Source organism: Triplophysa dalaica, chromosome 5 (genome assembly GCF_015846415.1).
Source record: "Triplophysa dalaica isolate WHDGS20190420 chromosome 5, ASM1584641v1, whole genome shotgun sequence".
NCBI classification, from domain to species: Eukaryota; Metazoa; Chordata; class Actinopteri; order Cypriniformes; family Nemacheilidae; genus Triplophysa; species Triplophysa dalaica.
Genome location: NC_079546.1, coordinates 24,707,045 through 24,717,639, shown reverse-complemented (window position 1 = coordinate 24,717,639; position 10,595 = coordinate 24,707,045). Strand labels below are relative to the sequence as shown.

Here is a 10,595-nt window from a genome sequence, read left to right as displayed (position 1 = left end):
GCGCTGGTGCAAGAGCACACAGTCTTTTGACCGTGCACATGGAGCTAGGGTGGCATGGTGCAACAAACCTGCAAGCGGCCTAAAAAGTTGTTTGTTTCATTTTGTTAGAATGCATCTTTATTTTTGATTTAATAAACTTCAGTTATTTGTTTGCAACCTCAACACGCCTCTCTGGATCTATTTATGGTACGCGTCAAAATAATATCATCAGCATCTCCCACAGTGGACAAGAAACAAAAGACAAGAATAGGAAACTTGTTTTTACCACTACAATAACGTTACTGTGAAATGACCACATCAAACGTGACGTGCTAACATGGATGCAGCTTCGAAGCCGCCGGGTTTGCTTCAGGGAAAATTTATTTTTAAGAAGCTTCCCAATGGAAACATCGACAAGACTAAGGTTGTTTCCACCTTGTGCGATGCGGAATTGGTTTAAAAAAAACACTTTCTCTCAACAGGTAGTGGTCTAGCTTTAGTTGAAACCAGTAACTTTGTATTGGCACCTAATGTATTATGTCTCCTGTATGACATATCGCTTGTTGCTCTCTAACTCTTTGAAAGTCGCTTTGGATAAAAGCGTCTGCTAAATGACTAAATGTAAATGTACTGTAGGAGCTCTTCCAGTCTCAAGTACCACCTAAAGGCAGCATCCCTTAGCTAATGCTGAAGTAAACACAAGTACATTTTATTGAACATGACTTATTTCCATCACCAATTATCATAGTAGAACAGCTTTCTCAAGCAGTTTGTGATGCATTTTGGAAACAGGAGATGAGCCCCTGGTCTAATGCGCCACCTGGCTTAAGAAACCCGTTCTCAAAGACTTCTTTTAGTCATTATTTGGGTAGCACACATATTCTGAATGAATTCAAAAGAATTCAAAATAGCCATGTTAATCTAGATTAAAAAAATATACATTATATAAGATCATTGCATACAGTAGATCTTAAAGCTGTCTGTTTCAATGTCAATCATTTAAAGAAATAAAAAGTGATATATATTTTCTACAGGTATTGGTTTTGACCTGATGTGTGCCAAATCTATTGGTATTAGCCTACAATTTATTTAAATTCGACTCAGTTTTGCTAGGACATTTGCCATAAATGATAAAACTGTGCTGTTTCGTTGGAACTCTTAAATCACCTAAATAACTTTCTTAAAATAAATTGTTTTAAAATCACATGGTAGTAAAATTATTCAAAATCAAATGTGTTTTAATTCATCGGACTTTTACATTTTAAGTGTGATTTGTTTATTCTATTTCTAGAGGCAACACAAAAGAACTTCAAGACGTTGAAGGCGATTGATGTGAAAGACCTTATCGCATTAGTCCTGAAATTTGCCCCACACAGGAATTTAAAATGGTAAACATTTTTTAACAACGGGTTAAAAAAAATGTCCCGCGAAAGGAATGCATTTATGTTTTATTTAAAGTTGTAAGAACATTGTTCTGAATACCCTATTACACAGCGACATCTAGCGGTAAATGAAAATATAAGTATGATTAGAATCTGTTTAAAAACTGTACTTATGCGCTATTGTTATTGGGCTACTAAACTTTATCAAAGAACAACTGATTCTTATTCTAAATTATTAAATCATTTGTTGTGTAAAACTAAACAGCGTGTTTATAAGAAAAGTGGAGTTATTAACATTTACACTTGGTAAACGATATTTTAAATATTCTTTAGTCATTTTAATGTATACTTTAAAAAGGTAATATATTATTGTGTACTTTTGTGCACTTTAATACACGTATTTGAATCCCCCCTTTATTAAACAATCCGAATCTGTTGCATACATTTATAAACTAAAATGTCAAAGTCGTTATCAACATCTGTTAATATTGTGACGCTGCACTTGAACTATTTAATATGATTGTTTTTTCAGTAATGAAAGTACACAGAAATACACAAAACACGTTTAATCTGTCTGCTTTTTACACGGACTAAAAGGAAATATTTAGGCTATGTTTTTTATCAAACCATTTGTCCGTGCTCAAACTTTCTTGCTAGTAGATTTCTCATTCATGTGTTTCATTCTAATTTGTCCATTGAATTTACGTTGCCTTCTTTGTTACTTTTTCTGCAGATAGCGGTGGTGGCAGACCTTCCATTTCAAGAGTTCGCACCGACAAAGAGATCCAAGAATCGTGTTTATTGTTCTTTAGTTAAATATACTAATGTTTTTGGCATGCAGTATTTTTGCACGTATTGATTAAATGATGTTGTTTATTTAGAATTAAATTATATAATATATTGTGCATTATATAATATCACAAATGTGAAAAACCTCGTTTCTATTACTTATGATTCTGTTTTAAGAAATAATTTTGTCTACCATTAAAGAATTGATTAAAAACATGGATTATGTGATTCTTTTTACATATACCTTATATAGATGAAATTATGAATTTCCGTGTTATTAATGCTGCTTATATATGGGGAATAAATAGAAGTTGTACAATGTTTAGGGTTAGGGTTAGTTCCGGAAACCTTCCCATAGGTTGTTTCTTCCCAGAACGTTATTTCAAAGGTTCCCGTAACGTTCCGTAAACGTTCTATTGCCTTTAAGAAAACTTTCCTGGAGAACCAAAAACGAACCTTAAAAAGTAACGTTCTGGTAACCAATAACTAACGCTAGGGGAACGTTCCGGGAACCAAAAACTGTTAGCTGGGTGACCCTGAACTTTTTAAGGGTAGTGTGTGTATGTATGTATGTTTGTATCAGACGCGATTTCTTTAAGACTGCAAGTGAAGCTCATCTTCCCCTTTAATTGTCAAAAAAATTAATGGTCAAATATATGTACTATTATGTTAACATTTTATTGACTAAAAATGCGTTAAACACGTTCATCTCGAATGAAAACAATTTCGTTCAGAAACAGCTACTTAGGTCGGCTGACTCGATTTCCTTCTCATTCATTCCCGTAGCGTACAGTGCATTGCTCTGTTGAAGCCCAGCGTCCATTGACTTCAATGGGGCTTTAAACTGTTTTTTCACTGCTTAGAAACAAGACGGTCATTGGATAATGCTGCGATTATGTCCCTCCCACGGACGCTCAGAGTCTCTGGGATGAATGGAGGAGTGGGCTGGCCCGGACTCCGAGCGTCTGCGTGATGATTGGAGGGTCTGTCATCTCTTTTTAATCCACTTTTATGTCCTAAAACGCTTGTTTTTTGGGGTCGACAGCTTATAAAAACGTATTTCTTGTTTTTTTTTAGCTTGTTTGCTATACACATTGTCACATATCAGCTTTTAGACATTTCTTTTTATGTTATAAATCATAAATGACAAGGAGGCGGCAGCTTCTCGCAATGCAAAGAGACGGTTGGCGTGGGCGTGGTCTTCAGATTATGACGCGTATCACTCTGTGTCTCCATTTCCAACTCAGTCCCATCGCGGATTTTTCATGTGTAGTCGAAAGACAAACTGCTGCAACCTTCATCGTATATTTCACACAATTTCACACCACATTCATTGTTTCAGTTTAACATAATTCCCACATTTCCTCCCGTTGAGTTAAATATATATATATTAGATCGTTTGTTCATTAATTCATATAGTCTGAACTAGCCAGCTAGCAAACTGCACATGATGGCAGACAGTGCTAATATTGTCAATCTGATTTTGGCAAAGCCATTAGAAATTCTTCCTTACGAGGAGAAACTTAGGTGTTGATCTGCCCTGCTGTTTAATTCTAAGATTGATTTAGTGCAAAAGATAGAGAAAAGTAACAGGTCTTTTCAGCTCTCCTGGTATGACAAAGTTAGCTGGCTGACTGGAAGTGCTGTGAAAAAGAAAATGTACTGCTGGCCATGTCTCTTGATGAAACCATGTCATGGATGTGTTGTTTGGTCAAAATTGGGGTTTGGAGAAACTTTGTCACTGGAAAAGACGCCTAGTTGGTACGACAGGGTTACAGAGCATTTTCTTGAAAAGGAACGTAGGGCAGAATTTACATATAAATAAATGGAAAATTTTTATGATTTAGGCCCAAAATGAGCTTCCCCTCTTTAAAAGATCAGTAGCCGCCACTGGTATGTATGTATGTATGTATATATATATATATATATATATATATATATATATATATATATATTAGTGGTGGGACGTTTTCGGCGTTAACGTGCTGTGTTAACGTAAGACTCTTATCGCGCAATAAAAAACAATGTCGCCGTTAATCTATTCTCAAAGTTGGGTTGGGAGCTGTGGGTCTATACTACACAAGCTATGATGACTTTCACCTTGATATTTTAGTGCGGATGTATATAGCTGAATAGCACTGTAGGCAGCGAGAACGAGATTTTTCAACTCGCATGAGTCGCGTCAATCAGTCGCCTCATCATCTCATAACCAGGGCTTCTTTCTCGCCGCAAGTAGGTCTATCGCGTCTTTGCATTAACACATAAATCACTTGCGCTTGACGTGCCATTCGCGTTTGGTCTGAACACAACATAACTGTAGGAGCCATTCTTACACCTTATTTAATTTTTATAAATATGTTAATTTAAATATCTATTAATTATATTGTAAATTGTTTATTTCTCTGAGTGTGTGCCCTCTATAGGTGAGAGGGGAAAAGTTGTATAAAGGATAGGCCACCCCTGACGCGTGGTGCGTGGAGAAGGATATGTTCAAATTCAATATCACTGTCAAGTGCAAATCCCACACCCGAAGAAACTTACTATCAGTTGTAAGCTCCATCTATGATCCACTTGGATTTTTGAGTCCCTTTACTCTACCTGCAAAATTGCTTATCCAAGACCTCTGTAGGAATAAATGTGGCTGGGATGAGGAAATGCCACAGGGTGCAGTGGACAAGTGGACAAAATGGATAAAGGATCTTGATGAGATTGAAGATTTCAGAGTGGCACGTTGTGTAAAACCAACTGGTTTTGGAATGCTGAAGCAAGCAGAGCTGCATCATTTCTCTGATGCTAGTGAACAAGGATACGGCATAGTGAGTTACTTGAGACTGACTGATGATATGCACAATGTACATGTGTCTTTTATGTTGGGGAAAGCCAGAGTGGCTCCACTTAAGCAAGTCACAATTCCGCGTCTAGAACTTACAGCTGCAGTGCTAGCAGTCAGAGTGGACATTATGGTAAGGAAAGCTTTGGAGATAGATCTCGAAAGCTCAACCTTTTGGACTGATAGTCAGTCAGTGCTGAAATACATTGCAAATGAGAATGCAAGATTCCGCACATTTGTAGCTAATAGGATCTCTGTTATTAGAGAAAACACAGATGTAACTCAGTGGAAATTCATCAGAACAAAGCAGAACCCTGCTGACCTAGCATCAAGAGGGGTGAGTGCCGGCACATTGGTGAAGTGCAAAGAGTGGATCCATGGACCAGACTTTCTATGGAAGAAAGAAGAGGAATGGCCTAAAGAGTCCCTGGGACCCATGTCTCTCTCACTCGAGGATCTTGAAGTTAAAAAGAACACCACTGTTTATAGTACTATCATTAAAGAAAAGGAAAATCCTACCAGCCAATTGCTTAACTATTTCTCAAGTTGGACAAAGCTAAAGTTGGCAGTAGCATGGTTCTTGAAGTTCAAGAATATCCTTCGCCTGCTCACTACAAAAAGAAAAGAAATACAGGCAACCTGCGTGAATAAGGACACTCAGAGCCCAAACAAGGCTAAACAATGTAATGAAATTAAAGCATTTAAGACATCACTTTGTGGACAATCCGTATGCCTGGATGATCTCTTGAAAGCAGAAAAGGCCATCGTTGAGTTTTGCCAGAAACAAAGGTATTCAGAGGAAATGTCAAGAATTGAAAAGACATCACTTGTTGGAAAGCGATTGAATAGATTCAGCAGCCTGTACAAGCTAGATCCTGTGATGGATGATGGAGTTTTGAGGGTTGGAGGAAGGTTGGACAAGTCTGCAATGCCTGAGGAAACCAAGCGACCAATAATACTTCCAAAAGATCTTCACATCTCCACACTTATCCTCCAACACATACACGAACAGCTCGGACATGCAGGCAGAAACCATGTTCTCTCACACCTGAGAAAAAAATATTGGATTATAAATGCCAATTCTGCAGCCCGCAAAGTTCTGTCTAAATGTGTTGTGTGCAAGCGTGTAAGAGGAAAGATTGGAGAGCAAAAGATGGCAGATTTACCAAAGGAAAGATTACAAGCTGATCTTCCACCTTTCAGCAATGTTGGTGTTGACTACTTTGGACCTTTCGTGACAAAAAGAGGAAGAGGTCAGGTTAAAAGATATGGGGTTATTTTCACTTGCATGACAAGCAGGGCAGTTCACCTAGAAATGGCTCACTCACTGAATACAGATTCCTGCATTGACGCTTTAAGAAGATTTGTAGCCAGAAGGGGCCAAGTACTGCATATTCGATCAGATAACGGGACTAACCTCGTGGGTGCAAAAAGAGAGTTACAGAATTCACTTTCAGAATGGAACCAAAGCAGAATCCAGAAAGTAATGCTCCAGAAAGGAATTCAGTGGACTTTTAATCCTCCAACAGCCTCACATCATGGGGGAGTATGGGAGAGGCTCATTCGAATGGTGAGGCAGATCTTATGCTCTATTTTACAACAACAACAACACACCCTCGATGATGAAGGACTACAAACACTCTTTTGTGAAATCGAAGCAATTTTGAATAGTCGTCCCATTACCACATTGTCTGATGACCATCATGATCTGGAACCTTTGACACCAAATCACATTCTTCTGCTAAAGTCTAGCCCTAGATTGCCACCTGGATTGTTTCAAAGCTCAGACGTATACAACAGACGTCGGTGGAGGCAAGTACAATATTTAGCAGACCTGTTTTGGAAGAGGTGGTCCCAAGAATACTTACCATTACTACAGGAACTACAAAGATGGTTTACTGCAAAAAGAGGACTGCAGAAAGGAGATATTGTTCTGCTCGTGGATAGTTCAGCACCTCGTGGATCGTGGCCTATTGGGAAAATAACAAAGTTTTTCCTGATTCAAAGGACTCATAAGAACTGTTCAACTTAAGACTAAGACTGGTTTCTTGGAAAGACCTGTTACCAAACTTTGCCTGCTATTGGAAGATGCAGAAATTTAGATCTGAACCATAGGAGTGCCTACTAAATAATATTTAAAGATGAGTATTCATTTTTTTTCTATAATAAGCTCATTTTGGCTCCATTTACATTTAATGTATTGTAATTGATGCTTAAACGCTCAATTAGGGGCCGGGTGTAGGAGCCATTCTTACACCTTTTTTAATTTTTATAAATATGTTAATTTAAATATCTATTAATTATATTGTAAATTGTTTATTTCTCTGAGTGTGTGCCCTCTATAGGTGAGAGGGGAAAAGTTGTATAAAGGATAGGCCACCCCTGACAGGAAGGGGGCGCTGGTGCAAGAGCACACAGTCTTTTGACCGTGCACATGGAGCTAGGGTGGCATGGTGCAACAAACCTGCAAGCGGCCTAAAAAGTTGTTTGTTTCATTTTGTTAGAATGCATCTTTATTTTTGATTTAATAAACTTCAGTTATTTGTTTGCAACCTCAACACGCCTCTCTGGATCTATTTATGGTACGCGTCAAAATAATATCATCAGCATCTCCCACAGTGGACAAGAAACAAAAGACAAGAATAGGAAACTTGTTTTTACCACTACAATAACGTTACTGTGAAATGACCACATCAAACGTGACGTGCTAACATGGATGCAGCTTCGAAGCCGCCGGGTTTGCTTCAGGGAAAATTTATTTTTAAGAAGCTTCCCAATGGAAACATCGACAAGACTAAGGTTGTTTCCACCTTGTGCGATGCGGAATTGGTTTAAAAAAAACACTTTCTCTCAACAGGTAGTGGTCTAGCTTTAGTTGAAACCAGTAACTTTGTATTGGCACCTAATGTATTATGTCTCCTGTATGACATATCGCTTGTTGCTCTCTAACTCTTTGAAAGTCGCTTTGGATAAAAGCGTCTGCTAAATGACTAAATGTAAATGTACTGTAGGAGCTCTTCCAGTCTCAAGTACCACCTAAAGGCAGCATCCCTTAGCTAATGCTGAAGTAAACACAAGTACATTTTATTGAACATGACTTATTTCCATCACCAATTATCATAGTAGAACAGCTTTCTCAAGCAGTTTGTGATGCATTTTGGAAACAGGAGATGAGCCCCTGGTCTAATGCGCCACCTGGCTTAAGAAACCCGTTCTCAAAGACTTCTTTTAGTCATTATTTGGGTAGCACACATATTCTGAATGAATTCAAAAGAATTCAAAATAGCCATGTTAATCTAGATTAAAAAAAAATATCGATGCCCACCACTAATATGTATATTACTATAACAATCAGTTTTGACTGTTAAACTCTTTTCCACTAACAATCTGTAAGACTTTTGAGTGAATAAATAGTAATTCACTAAGGGCATTGTAATGACGAGATAAACATTTGAAGCAATAGCCTATTTACGGCTGAGGAGGGCCCGTGATGCCATGGTGTGGAAGGCCCTCTTCTTGTTAACACCCTTCCAATTAATTGTTCAGGAAAGGGGGCAGGAAAACAGGTATGACAGTATGTTCCATGTCACCCTCTTCAAATCAACACCCCCGACAGCAGACATGGTATTCACCTGGGGCATGAAGATAGTGGTTGGATCATCGTTGCACAAGTTTTTAAACAGTTAAGGCACTTTTTGACAGAGTTTTTTATTAAGAAGTGTGGGCAATTGGATGATGTTTTTATCCATAACATTCAAGTTACATAAAAATAAAGAGCTTAGTCTAGCATTAAATATTACTTTAGATTAATTAGATTTAGTGTAAGATGAAACAAGTGTCTTGAGTACAATGAGAACATATTGAGGGAATATGCTTACAAGGGCATGTTTCTGCCTATCATTGGCAGGGTCTGCCAGCCTGGCCTCAAAGTGGTCCAGCTCTGCATCTGATTCCAGGGGGAATTGAAATTCCTCTGACCACTCAAAGGCTGCTGGCTGGAGGCCGTTATTGACCTTGGCCATGAGCAGGTTCACAATGGTGGCGATTTGGGCCACCTACTGTTTTAGGTTTTCCAAAAGCAATAGGCCATGTAGCTGAGCCGCTGAAACATTGTGTGTTAATCTGGAGAAAAGACTCATGTTATTTAAACATTAAGGAAATAATCCACACAATGATGGTCAACAAAATCAACTCACAGCTGCACACTATCACTCATATATATATATATGTTGTTAACATTGTTAACACTGTGAATGAATAGGTACACTCTATTTCATGGCCAACTCTGAAGGTTGGCTTGAAGAGGAGGTGACCTCCAGGCTCTCCAGCACCACTGGCTAATTGAGGAAAGGTATGTCACTGTTATAATCAGAAAACAAGAAAAAATAAGTATATATACAGGATATTTATTGTACACATGTACCTGAAAATTTGTATGAAAAAGTTACCATGTGAATAGGGGAAGCCCATATTGATGTCACTGGACTCATGGTGGTGATGTTGACTGCGCTGAGCTATTGATTACTAGATGACCATTGAGGGAAAATGATAACAAGAGAGGCAGATTGTCAGACAAGGAGAGAAAGGAACAGGACAGAACATCACCTTTTCCTTTTTATGGTAATTTTGCTACAGAGTATTATTCCTACCATTGAAGGGGTCTGACTCCCTTCGCACATTCCAGCTTATGTCTGTATAGGTTTGTTGTCCTAAGTTTTTCTGTCCTGTGTTGTACAGAGACTCCAGACCCATGTCCACTGCAATGTCCTTATTTGGATAAAGGGATAACCGTGAATCAACATATTGCAGTGGTACAAAATCACTGGACTGTACATTGTTGCAGTTGGCAATCAAATCAGAAATTACGGAGGGGGGATGGAGGGAGACAAGGAAGGGTAGCACTAATAGGGAGAGGCCGAGACTCTGGTCTTCTTTTTGGAGTCTGCTCAGTTTCAGAGTCAGTACTGCCGTTTTCAAATCCTGCGTATCTAGTGAAGACATAAGTCAAATTGTAATGACAAGGCAATAGCATCATTCAATGGGCAGGCATGAACAAAGGCTTTTTTTAGATTTTGCATTGAGGTGTCATTTTGATACTACAGACTTGTACCCCAAACCCATCCCCAGCCATAGCTTTTGCAGTAATACAACAATTATCTATAATGTACATACTGATAGATCCAACTATGAGATATGGCTTGTAGATCTTATAGATCTAAACTTTGAGTCCAGTTTCACTAGATCTCTCTCTCTCAGGAACAGTGGCGGTTTTAGGCACGGGCGAACAGGGCAGCCGCCCGGGGCGGCACATTTTCACGACACTTGGGGGGCGGCAAAAGCACTTGAAAAAGAAAAATAATCTGCGCCGCTAAACGGGTTTCTATTATCTATAATATAACTGTCTGTGTGGGGAATTGGCAAATTGCCGCCCCTGCTTGCTGAGAAGCGCTGAAGCTGTGTGAAAAGTGGAAAGGGGAGGGGCCGCGCCCGCGATGGACAGTTCAACTTTCCCAAAGGGAGTGGACAAGGAGGAGGGGCCATTTAGTGGGCTAAAGTCAGTCACACCTTGACTTTCTTCCAAATAACGCACATTTCATTCATAATATTAAAGCACT

The 10,595-nt window shown here is 38.8% G+C and overlaps 1 protein-coding gene across 1 annotated transcript; it reads left to right on the top strand.

The window, feature by feature from the left end:
• The first annotated feature begins 4,636 nt into the window (after window positions 1–4,636).
• Window positions 4,637–9,321, top strand: LOC130420446 (uncharacterized). The gene is made up of 2 exons (XM_056747733.1): window positions 4,637–6,233; window positions 9,242–9,321. Exons 1-2 carry the CDS (start codon window positions 4,637–4,639, stop codon window positions 9,319–9,321), a joined length of 1,677 nt encoding a protein of 558 aa, XP_056603711.1.
• The last annotated feature ends 1,274 nt before the right edge of the window (window positions 9,322–10,595 follow it).

Excerpts from the sequence above, each read along its gene's own strand:
- LOC130420446 (XM_056747733.1), top strand. The coding sequence starts at position 4,637 with ATGTTCAAATTCAATATCACTGTCAAGTGCAAATCCCACACCCGAAGA. Across the intron at positions 6,234-9,241 it reads CGTGACAAAAAGAGGAAGAG|GTACACTCTATTTCATGGCC; the intron begins GTCAGGTTAAAA and ends GTGAATGAATAG.